The 12,301-nt window shown below is 35.0% G+C and overlaps 1 protein-coding gene across 2 annotated transcripts; it reads left to right on the top strand.

Annotated features, from left to right (window-relative positions):
* The first annotated feature begins 379 nt into the window (after window positions 1-379).
* On the top strand, window positions 380-11,274 carry satb1a (SATB homeobox 1a). Of its 2 annotated transcripts, XM_081377293.1 has the most exons (12): window positions 380-735; window positions 1,247-1,433; window positions 1,524-1,700; window positions 3,988-4,114; window positions 4,440-4,563; window positions 4,960-5,071; window positions 5,606-5,982; window positions 6,619-6,705; window positions 7,638-7,826; window positions 7,973-8,128; window positions 9,296-9,493; window positions 9,668-11,274. In XM_081377293.1, exons 2-12 carry the CDS (start codon window positions 1,265-1,267, stop codon window positions 10,229-10,231), a joined length of 2,280 nt encoding a protein of 759 aa, XP_081233419.1. In that variant the 5' UTR covers window positions 380-735; window positions 1,247-1,264; the 3' UTR covers window positions 10,232-11,274. The 2 variants fall into 2 exon arrangements, with proteins under 2 accessions (XP_081233419.1, XP_081233420.1); XM_081377294.1 differs by lacking the exon at window positions 6,619-6,705 and having other exon boundaries at window positions 433-735.
* The last annotated feature ends 1,027 nt before the right edge of the window (window positions 11,275-12,301 follow it).

Consider the following 12,301-nt stretch of genomic DNA (forward strand, 5'->3'; position numbering starts at 1 on the left):
AATAACCTACATTTTTTACAGACCCCAAGCTTTATTAGTAGTGTAATGCAACATAATTGAAAAATAACAACTGGAATCTAAAGTTAAAACATCAATTAAATTCCCAATTCTTATATAAAAGTTACATTCATCATAAAAATGCATAATTCCCAGCTCCGGATAGAACGTCACGTGTTGTCATCTGCATTTTTGACAGCACTCTTCTTTCTGATGTAAGCCAACGAAAATGTAATAAATTTGTAAATCAGATATCTGAAAATAAGAGTTTTGATCAGTCAAAACTATATAAATAACAAAGCTTAGGACATAACATGTTACATGTTAAAATGGCCATACTTTAATAGACACGCTTTAAAAGTCATGTATTCTGTGAGAAGGCACTTCCGCTAGAAGCTGATTGGTCCGTACTTGGTGACATCATACTGGTAATGCTTTGTGGGGCCGCCTAGAGATTTAATTACGGATCTGTGTTTGCACATTATATTATACGAGCAGTTTTTCCTCGTTGTAACCCTCATTTTATTGATTTCGATGTGTCTGATTTTCCCGTTTACTAAGAACAAAAACCTTTCTTCATGAAATAAACCCGCTCTCGAGTCTCTTGTCCCCGGACCAGCGCGTTGATTCTGGAGCCAGTGTTTTTGTTAGTGAGCGATCCTGGGACGCGCGCTCGATCTGTCGGCATGTTCGGATACCGGACTGGAGGATTGTAAACCACAGGAAAACAGTAAGACAGTAAGTAAAATAAGTGACTTAAATAATATGGCAGAAAAAAAAAAAAAAAAAAAGACGAGACCATGTCACAGGTTGGGCAATGTATGCAGCACCTGTAGCAGCGCTTCACGGCTAACGTTAAACAAAAACATCTATAACCAGCTTGAGATGGTTTACTGGTCGTAGTTGGTTTAATATGGTCGACCGGCTGGTTTAGCTGGGAGCTTGACCAGCCAAAAAAGTACCCAACCCTTGTCTAGAAGAACCAGTCAACAGACCACCCTGTCCGAGGGTCTCCGAGTCTAGTCAGGGTGGTTTAGGCACTTATCCTTGCTTAAAATGGTTTTGTTCCGCAGTGTATATATATATATATATATATACACACACACACACACACACACACACACACACACACACACACAACACTAATGAATAATTTAGGACGGGGATGGAGTGGACTGGGATATAAATGTATGCTTAAAGATACAGTAGCTCCAAAGCATCTTTCTTTCCTCACTATTGTTTTCTATAGAGCTGAGTTTAAAAAAAAATGACGGACCATTTGGCTACCACTAGTAGCACCCAGGGGCCGGTCCTGTGTGAACCCTCTTATCCTCCCTGTAAAATGTCCCGTATGGAGAATCCAAGAGATCTACCTGTACCCGGAGTCACACCCGTGAGCCTGGCCTCCAAACAAACAACATCATCTCACAGGAAAGGTATCCATTCACAGACATACACACAGATACAGGGCCATGTCTGCTTATAAGTTATCTGAGTGATCATATTCTTCCTTTCCGTCCACACAGGCAGTCTGCTTCCTGTGTTCTGTATGGTGGAGCAGAGTGATGTCCCACCCTCAGAGAGGAAGAGGACGGAGCATGCAGAATTTGTGCTGTTGAAGAGAGACCTGCTGTTCAGCCAGATTACAGAAGCTGCACTGCAAGAGCTGGGATACACACACACCGCAGCGGCTCTGGCTACAGGTACACACACTCTAATGAATAATTTACGCTCAATTCAAGTTGAATATGTAAGCCTGAAGGAAAGGGATGGAGTGGAGTGGGACTAAAAAAAACTACCTGCATCATATGATATTCCATTATGTGCATTACACAAACTACCATTCAAAAATTCAATGATTTTTTAATGTTTTGGAAAGAAGTCTCTTATGCTCACCAAGGCACATTGAATTCAAAACACATTAAAAACAGTAATATTGTGAATTATGTTTACAATTTAAGAACTGTTTTCTATTTTAATATATTTGAAAATATAATTTACCCCTGTGATGGCAAAGCTGAATTTTAATATGCTGATTTGGTGCTCAAAAACATTTCTTAATATTATCAATGTTGAAAACAGTTATGTTGCTATTTTTGTGGAAACCGTGTTACATTTTCCCAGGATTCTGTGATGAATAGAAAGTTCAAAAGAACAGCCTTTTGTAAAAACAAAAACAAAAAAACAAACAAAAAACTTTTACTTAAAGCCAAGGGATGGTTCGGAGTAATTTCAACCTAGGGTCCTTTGCACCATGACCTCGAGCCAAACACCCCCCCAGAAGCTTTTTTCCCCTTGGTCGAACATTATTAAAGTTAGAGCTTATTTAGAGAAATCAGCCGAATGGCTTAATGCAGGCGCTAATGGATCCAAGGTTGTATCTCATAAATTACCCCACTAATAATGCCCGGAATGGTACCAAACTTCTACAGTAGTACAAATAGGTTCTGTACTCATAAAACGAGGTATTGGAAAATTTGCAAGTACATCAGGAGTTTATTTAAATAACACTTGCCTGACGGCTCATGCTGCACTAACCTGGACGTCGAGGTCACTTACATGATTTAGGAAAAGCTCGTAGAAGTTTGATACCATTCCGGGCATTATGTAAGGGTTAATGCCCGACGAGGTGTCCATTATCAGGTTTTAATGGACGACGGCGAGGCGTGAACCATCCAACGCGCAGCGGAGCTTTTGCCTCCGCCGAAGTCCATTAAAACCTGATAATGGACACCTCGAAGGGCATTAACCCGCTTATACCATGGTTACTTACGAAAGATCAATTAATCAATTAATAATACTTTAATGTGTTTTAGAGTAAAAATCGTGAGGGTTTTTATTTATTAAGTCGAGCGCACTATTTAATATCTCCCAAATACAGGCGTTGCCAAGCAACGTGGCCACAGCGACCCGACCGCAGCAGTTGATCAGTGAGTTTGAGCCAGCGCAATCATTTAAAACTGTCATCAGGCAAATTGACGGGACGCCTTTCCTAGGTGTCCATTATCACTTTTTAACGGACACCCTGCAGCCAATCAGAATCGAGTATTCACCCAGACCATGGTATAATAGAGGGGTAATTTACGAGATACAACCTTGGATCCATTAGCGCCTACACTAAGCCATTCGGCTGATATCTCGAAATAACTTTTATAATGTTCAACCAAGAGAAAAAAAAACTTCTGGGGGGTGTTTGGCTCGAGGTCATGGTGCAAAGGACCCTAGGTTGAAATTACTCCAAACCATCCCTTTAAACTTATGTAAGATTATAAGTCTTAACTATCACTTTTCATCAATTTAATGCATCCTTGCTGATTAAAAATGTAAAAAAAAAAAAAAAAAAAAAAAAAAAAAAAAAAAAAATATATATATATATATATATATATATATATATATATATATATATATATATATATATATATATATATATACACAGTGTATATATATATATATATATATATATATATATATCTTACTGACTCCAAAACCTCTGAACAGCAGTTTACTTTTTAGACATTAATTAGACATTAAAATACAATTTAGACATTAAAAAGGCTGCACAATTAAATTACACAATAAATAAGAATGCATCAACTTTGCAAAAATATTTAGGTGGTCAAATCTCACACAACTTAAGTTAACCTGTACTGAATGCTTTTTTAACATAACATATGGCTTATGTGGAAGAATTTATTCTTAAAATAAAAATAATTTATTTTAATGCTTATAAATATGATATATAATTTGCTTATTTGATACAACAATTAAGTAATGAAAAATATGTAATGTTAGGAGGTACAAGATGTTAAAGGAAGAATAGAAAAAGAAGTGCAGAAAGCTGATGGCAAATGAGAGAACTTGGTCAAGATCAAAAAGCTCAACAACAACAACTCCAGAATCCAGATTAAGAAAAGGAACTAGGGGGTCGGGAACTATATAAGGATCACATATAGTAGTCAAATATTGTTATAACATTAATGTCTGCTTTAGGTCAGGTTCAAGTTGGCCATTGGAACCCTGTGGCTCTGTCCACTGTGACAGACACCTCTGACGCAACAGTAGGAGACATGCTACAAGACCTTTACCATGTCATCACCTTAAGAATAAAACTACACAGGTACAACGTTCACACACACTTACTTTGAATGTCACGTTTCTCTCTGGGCTTTAGCAAACAGGCCTATCAGAATGATGAACTACTTTAGAGAATTAAAGCTGTTCTGATTTATGATGATTCATTTTTCACAGGTAATTTAGTATTAAAACTAATTTCAAAATGATTAAAAGTTATTATAGTTATTAAAGTTTTGAGGATAAACAGATGATAATATAGCTATTTGTGAAATAATAATTATTTGTGATTAATGTCCCACAGTGTAATTAATTATTGAAGTACACTGTTTTTTTCTCACTGACTCATGCACGTTCTCTCTCTCTCTTAGTGTTTCTAAATTAGAGGACTTACCTGCTGAGCAGTGGACTCATTCTACTGTCAGAAATGCACTAAAGGAGCTGCTGAAAGAGATGAATCAGAGCACACTGGCTAAAGAGTGTCCATTATCTCAGGTACACATTCACAATGCACAACTGTAAATATTTAGCTGTACACCATCCATATAACATGAATACTAACTTGAACACAGTTAATTGCATGTAGCTATAGAATAAAACAGGGTTAATTGCTTCATATCTCATGGTTAAAGAGCAGAACTATGATCAAAGAAGCACAGTGAAGAATACACCCTACCATTAAGATCCATCCCTAGTTTGAGAACCAGCTATTAAATCTATTTAGCAAGGAGAAAAAAAACCTTTAGCACATCCTTTCTGGACACATTTAGTCAGTTCCAAAGCACACTTCAAGGCCTAATTCAGTATATCCAATTACTACATTTCTGTGACTGTCATTTTTTTTCATGCACATGAACAGATATTGACTTGTCTTGTATTTTTGTTTGAAAGAGTATGATTTCATCAGTGGTAAACGGCACTTACTACGCCAGTATCTCTGCTGCGAGATGTCAGGAGTTCGGCCAGTGGTACAAACACTACAAGAGGGCAAAATCTATGATGGGTGAGTAGCAACTTTCTGTATGTTTTTAACCATAGCTCATTAATTCTATTCTTGAAATAGTCATTTTGTTTTGTTTTTGTATTTTGGTAAGAATTTATAGTAAGGTTTAATTTGTTAACATTAGCTTATGCAGTAGGTATTACAAAGGTGTTACAAATTGTTATTCATAAACTCACAACCGTTCAAAAGTTTGGGGTCAGTGTGATTATTATTATTTGAAAGAAGTCTCTCTTTTTATCACCGATGCTGCATTTATCTGATTAAAAACAGTAATTTTGTGAATTATATCTAATTTTTTTATATATATTATTACAATTTAAAATAACTGTTTTCTATTTTAATGAATATAATGCAATTTACACCCGTGATGGCAAAGCAGCCATTACTCCAGTCGTCAGTGTCACATGATACCTGCATACCTGCATATATGATATAGCAGACGGCATCTAAACTTGATTTCGGCTGTGAATTTTAAAAAGGCCCCAGTGATTTAAAATGAATATTGGGTCACTAAAGATTTTCACTTCTACCCAGGTGACGTGAACAGGCACTGCAACCAACCCTCATCTTCCAGCCAGCCCACCATGTACCAGCAACCAATGGAAGGCAGTGGGGCGGAGTCACGTGGTGTTGTCCAGATGCAGGCTGGGATGCCTGGTCTGGTGATGGCTCAGCTCCTCTCACAGCAGCATGCCATGTCTCAATTTCTCACACACCCTCACACACACGGGCCTCATCCCGCGCCACTTCGGACTCCTCCAAAATGCAACGTGTCCCCACCCACAGTAACTCAATGTCCCTCACCTGTCACCGACGTGTCACCTGAAATTTACCATTGGGTGCGTGAGGAGTTGAAGAGGGCGGGGGTTTCCCAAGCAGTGTTTGCACGAGTGGCCATTAACAGGACTCAGGTAAAATAATTGAATTTCATATGCATTCAAGGTATATGCATTTATATTAGTCCTTACATTCCCTGAATTCTTATAAATATTTATTGCATTTAAATATGAATGAAATGTACATGCCATACACCATACCATGAATGCAATGTAAGTTGCTTTGGATAAAAAAAAGTGTCTGTCAAATGCGTAAATGTGCTGTCTTGTAAGGTTGTAAAGTTTCATTTACACCAAGAACGATGACTACAAAGATAACTATGACAATAACTATATTAGTGTCCACACCAATGCACAATATCGTTCTGTTTATTATAAGCATGCGCTCAGTGATTGACAGTAACTATTTTTTTTTACTTTGTTACTGTACTCAAGTACATTTTTCAAGTATCTGTACTTTATCTGAGTATATATATATATATGTGTGTGTGTGTGTGTGTATTTCTACTGCACTACATTCTACAGCATAATGTTGTTCTTTTTACTCCACTACATTTCATAAAAAACATATCGTTCGTCATTATTTTGAGCTGAAGAAATTGTCACCCCTAAGATGCAAGGACAGTGTCTGATTTGTGAACGAGCTTTTTGTTTTCAAATAACCTGTTGAATTGGTTGACAAATCACACTGAACGATTCATTCCCGAATAGCTGTTCTTGAATCAACAACTGACTGATTCAATGATCCAGTCAAAACGAGCCAAGAACCAGGATATTGCCAGCATGATGGTGCAGAAAGTAGGTTACTGACGCTGAATTTTAGTACTGAATACTGATTATTGTAAATGAAATTAAATCAATTATTTGTGAAGTAAATCTGCTGTAAAAGGGCCAGCTAACTGATTTCTTTGAATGTGGGCATTTGTGTGGCGTCTGTACGGGGTAGGCGTTGTTTTCCCTAAAATTGCCAATTAATTCATCTTCCCAGCTTCCCAGCTGTTGTAGCAGTTACAAATGATATAAAACTAGCATGTTTGTATGTCACATTATCAGTAAGTTAAATTGATATTTTAGTATATTGAAGTTTAATGTTATTATGTTGGTGATAAAATAAAAAGTTAGCTTATTTGCAGATCAATATTATATACCATACTATATAGTCTGCACTAATCTTTCTTATTAGTGTTGACTAATGAGTCTGACTAGTGCAGGCTAGATAATAAACATGGTTTATCGATCAGTACTTTTTACTTTTAAAGTACATTAAAAAATCAAGTTCTTTTGTGGTTTTAATCAAGTAAAATTAAAAAGGAGCACTTATAGTTATCATCCTTGGTGTAAATGGGCCTTAACTCTTTTTTCCCCTTTTTATTAGAGGTTTCTAATATATATATATATATATATATATATATATATATATATATATATATATATATATATATATAGGTATATATAGGTATATATATATTAATAGTATATCTATTATATGTACATTTTTTATCATATAATTTTTAGTTGTGTGTGTACATACCTCTTAAATGTTATATAACTGTGCACATAATAAAGTGTATGTCCCTATAAAAAAACAACAACCTTTGCTATATGTACTGTGTTAGACTAACTGGGACTTGTCACAGCTCTTGAATATTGTTGCCCTATTATTGGTTTGATTGCTTTTGTTGGATAAAGCATCTGCTAAATAATTAAATGTAAATTGTATTTTGCAACAGGGCCTGCTGTCGGAGATTTTGCGCAAGGAAGAAGACCCACGGTGCGCGTCTCAGTCTCTTTTAGTTAACCTTAGAGCCATGCAGTCCTTCCTGCAACTGCCACAGAGCCAGAGGGACTCCATCTATCTGGAGGAAAGAGAGCGTAACCTCAACACCACCTACAACACCAGCTCACCTCTGCCCATTCAGGTTCACTGTCATTTAAATTGAATTATGGACCAGAGATGTAAATTAGTATGTGCCATTATCTCAATAGACAGTGCAGATAAATCTTATGCAGATAAATTAATAATAAGTGCCATTTGTTAATGTCTATAAAAAATCTCTCACTACAGGCAAAACTTTCACCTGTTTCCAAGGAGATTGTAGTGAAAGTGGAATGCGATGATTCTGGAATCAACTTCGGCATCTATGATGAAATACAGCAGGAAATGAGACGAGCCAAAGTGTCACAGGCATTGTTCGCAAAAGTCTCTGCAGCCAAGAGTCAGGTACATGTGTGTTCATGTGTACTAAAGGAATCTAATATACGAATAAACAGGAGGGAAAAAAACATAACACCTTACAAGATAGTACATTTATACATTTGGCAGATGCTTTTATCCAAAGCAACTTGCACTGCATTCAAGGTATATACGTTTGAAATGTATTTTACATAATAAATATTTATATGAATGCAAGGACTAATATACACACAGTAGTGGCCAAAAGTGATTTCCGGAAGGGATATTTGTTTTTAATGACCCTACAAGTTAAATTAATTAAACCGTCAAAATATGAGGAAAATATTTTAGATTTTTTAAATATTTTACATATGAGGGAAGAACAAAACACTTGGTCAGGGTATTTATCTGACAAAAATATTTGGCTAAAAAGGCAAAGCTACAGGTTTTATTTTCCTTTGCAATAGAAAAACAAAAAGCTCAAAGGAAAAAGCATAAATTGACAACAACAGAAGTTATTAATAATTAATTGGTTCTCTCTTGTGTTTGCAGGTGTTTATCATTTCTTTGTATGACAGCCTTCATCATTGCTTTATCACACACACACACACAAAAACAATTGACTCCAAGCACAACTATACAATATGCTTACAAAATCTTTAATACATTATTTATAATATTTGAATAAAGGGTGAATGTCAATTTTCCTAGGCCAGACATCACTTTTGGCCACTATTGTATATATATATACCTTGAATGTAATAAAAATAATTAGCATCCCTCCCAAGTTTATGAGAAAATATGTACAGTCGGGTCCAAAAGTCTAAAAGACTTGTGAAAATGCTTTTCTTTAGCATTTTCCCCCCATTACAAACTAAATTATCAGCATAAGAATTTGTGAGATCTTACGTTTTGAACAAAGGCATTCACATGGTTAAAGTCAAAAATTTGCTTATTTGTCCACTGACCTAGAAATACTGCAGAACTTTAAATATTTCTTGAAAATTAAACATTTATCTCTTACATATAAATATTTATTATATATTTAAATATTTATGCCACAGAAAGCACATTTTACATCAAAATATTTTCTCATTTTAAATCGTTCAAAATCCTAAAACATTACATTAATCACCAGGATTAAATTAGACTTTGAATCAGATTTTCAACATTGTCTGAGATGTTTGAACCCCACTGTTTTTGTTTCTGTGTTAGGGTTGGCTGTGTGAGCTCCTGCGCTGGAAGGAGGAGCCTTCTCCTCAGAATCGTACACTGTGGGAAAATCTGTCTTTGATACGCCAGTTTCTAAATCTCAACCAATCAGAGCGAGATGTTATATATGACCGAGAGAGCAATACTGGGCAGACATTCTACTCAGAAAAACACACAAGACCACTGACTGAACAACTGCAAGTGAGAGCTCACACACAAACAATTACAGTACATTATGAATATCCAACTGCTGACTGTAAATTTATAGTTTAATTTCTTGTATATAATCCATAATATATCAAATTAGCCACATTTTGTAAAAAAATTGTGTTCACTTTCATAATTATTTACCTTATCTATATTTATTTTATAAAGGTGATACCACAGCATGTGGTGACTCTAAAGCAGCACCAACAACTACATACAATTCCACCTCAGCACCATCAACCCTTCCTCCAGCACCATCTTATCACTGGAGGTCCTAGAGACTCTCACATGGGCCCAAATCTTGGCGGCAGGTCTTTACCACCAGAAGCCCATGCGATCTTGCAGAGTTTCATTCAGGAAGTGGGACTACATCCAGATCAAGAGGCCATTCATACACTATCTGCTCAACTGGGTGTAGCCAAAGAGGCTGTTCTCAGCTTTTTCAATGGTCACAACTGGCTCAGACAGGAAGAACAGGACAACAGCAGAGAAACAGTGATTGGGGAAAGTGAAGATGATTACATGGAGGCAGAGGATGAATGCAGGGAAGCAATGGAAAAAGATGAGAAGACAACTGCAAACATGATGGCAGGGAAACAAGGCATTGATGTGGTGGAACAGAATGCATCTACACAAACTCGTTTTATCATTACTATTAAAGAAGAGGAGGAGCTTCCATGTAAGGAGGAGCATGATGATAGCCCCGCCTACTGCCAATTCATAAACTCCTAAAAATACATACCTTACAGTTCAAAAGTTTGGGGTCATTTTGTTTGAATAAAATTAATACTTTTTTCAGCAAGGACACATTAAATAGCTCATAAGTGACACTAAAGAAATGTATAATGTGACAAAATGTTTCCATTTGAAGAAAAACAAAAAGCTACTCTTTTGGACTCACAACTGTTTTCAGCACTGATAATAAGACTAATTTTTCTTGAGCCAAAATGAGCATGTTATGAGGATTTCTGAAGGATCATGTGGCACTGAAAACTGGAGTAATGATGAAAATATATTTAAATTATAAATGTTTTAAGAGTCAATTAAAACACTTATATTAAATTGTAATAATATTTCACAAAAGACCTTACTGACACCAAACCTTTGAACTGTGGTGTATTAAATCCCATTTAAACAAATAAACAGCAATGAATACCGGGTAATATAAAAATTTAAATGTAGCCTATATACGGTTGTGCCTTTATGCACAAGGTGTTTTGCTAAAACCAACTATAGAATTGGAATTTTGAGGATTTCACAATGAACGTGCCAAGGACAGAATAAATTAAATATCACTGTTCTTATTTCTAAATAAATGTTCTATTTATAATTGGGGGTGTAAAAACGCTGATGTGATGCTGAGTGATAATAATATTCAAACCAAATTGAGACGCCATTTTCATAAAGTATCACTTAATTAAGGAAAGAATTGCAATTGAATTGTTGTTAGCAAAATATTTACACCCCTAAATGAATAAGATTTGCAATTTTATAGTAGCATTATTTATTGGCTGTCTCGTTTTCTGCTCAAATCCTCAACTGTATTTTTGCAGGCAGGCAACGTCAATCAGTGTTAATGGTGGCATATTTAGCCAGGCAGTGTTGTCTTTTAAAAGATTGTTGCCCTGAAACCATGATGTATTATATGTTTAGAAGCAAACAGCACATTACTGTATTATTGTCAATAGAACAAAACACAATAGAAACAGCACTTTGAATTACAGTGAATAATTCTCTCTCTAATGAATTACAATAAATCTGTAGTGTTATTGTTCATTATGTTTCAAGACATTTTATTCAAGAACCAGAATGAAAATGGGCTTTATATGGATGTTTACTGTGATGGTATTCTCGATTATAACTTAATTTTTATACTAATTAGCATCAGAACTGACAATGCTGTTACCTTCAGCATTTTCTTACCATCTTAAATTGAGTTTTTCTTTTTAATTAATTAGACACTTTCACCACCTGCTGCTTCCATTTTCTCACATTCCTCACATATATCACTCTATATGGGTCAACACTATCTGCTACAAAAGAAATGTGTCAAATAATGCACAAATCTAGCATTCATCAGGAATGAATTGAGAATACAGGATATACTGAATTTAAACTCCATCTTGAACTGCGACCACAATAAAAAAAATATTGCAGTATTGACCAATAACCTTTTTTTTTTTTCACATATTTAATACAAAGAGACACTTTCTTTTGCTAGATACTAACATGATCCACATAAAATAAAGGAAAATATCTAAAAATCCCACTAACTTTGATTTTGTCCAATTTCGGAAATGTTTTCATAAATATCTGACAGTGTTGACAAAGAGTAGAGTGAAACTATGTTTAAAAATTAGAGGAATATTCTAAAAAGAATAAAAAAACTTCTGCCAGTACATATGAGGTAACATATGAGAATATACATTATATACAGTTTATATATATATATATATATATATATATATATATAGTTTATATATATATATATGTGTGTGTGTGTGTGTGTGTATATATATATATATGTGTGTGTATATATGTATGTATATATATATATATATATATATATATATATAATTATTCTTTTTTTTTTCTTAAGTTTGAGTTATATTAAGAATTGAGTTATGGTTTGACGAGTGAGGAGGACAGGTGCGTTTAGGGGTGAAAATCAAATGAGATGGTTCATTTGTGTCATGAAATTGTTTAGCAATCATCTCTGATTAAGTGCAAAGATTAATCAAATTAATTTCAAAAACTAATGGAAGGTAAGATGGATGGGACATGCTCAATACCTCGAAAGTC

Source organism: Scardinius erythrophthalmus (assembly GCF_964197995.2).
Source record: "Scardinius erythrophthalmus genome assembly, chromosome: 10".
NCBI classification, from domain to species: domain Eukaryota; kingdom Metazoa; phylum Chordata; class Actinopteri; order Cypriniformes; family Leuciscidae; genus Scardinius; species Scardinius erythrophthalmus.

Excerpts from the sequence above, each read along its gene's own strand:
- satb1a (XM_081377293.1), top strand. The coding sequence starts at position 1,265 with ATGACGGACCATTTGGCTACCACTAGTAGCACCCAGGGGCCGGTCCTG. Across the intron at positions 1,434-1,523 it reads AACATCATCTCACAGGAAAG|GCAGTCTGCTTCCTGTGTTC; the intron begins GTATCCATTCAC and ends CCGTCCACACAG. Across the intron at positions 8,129-9,295 it reads TCTCTGCAGCCAAGAGTCAG|GGTTGGCTGTGTGAGCTCCT; the intron begins GTACATGTGTGT and ends TTTCTGTGTTAG.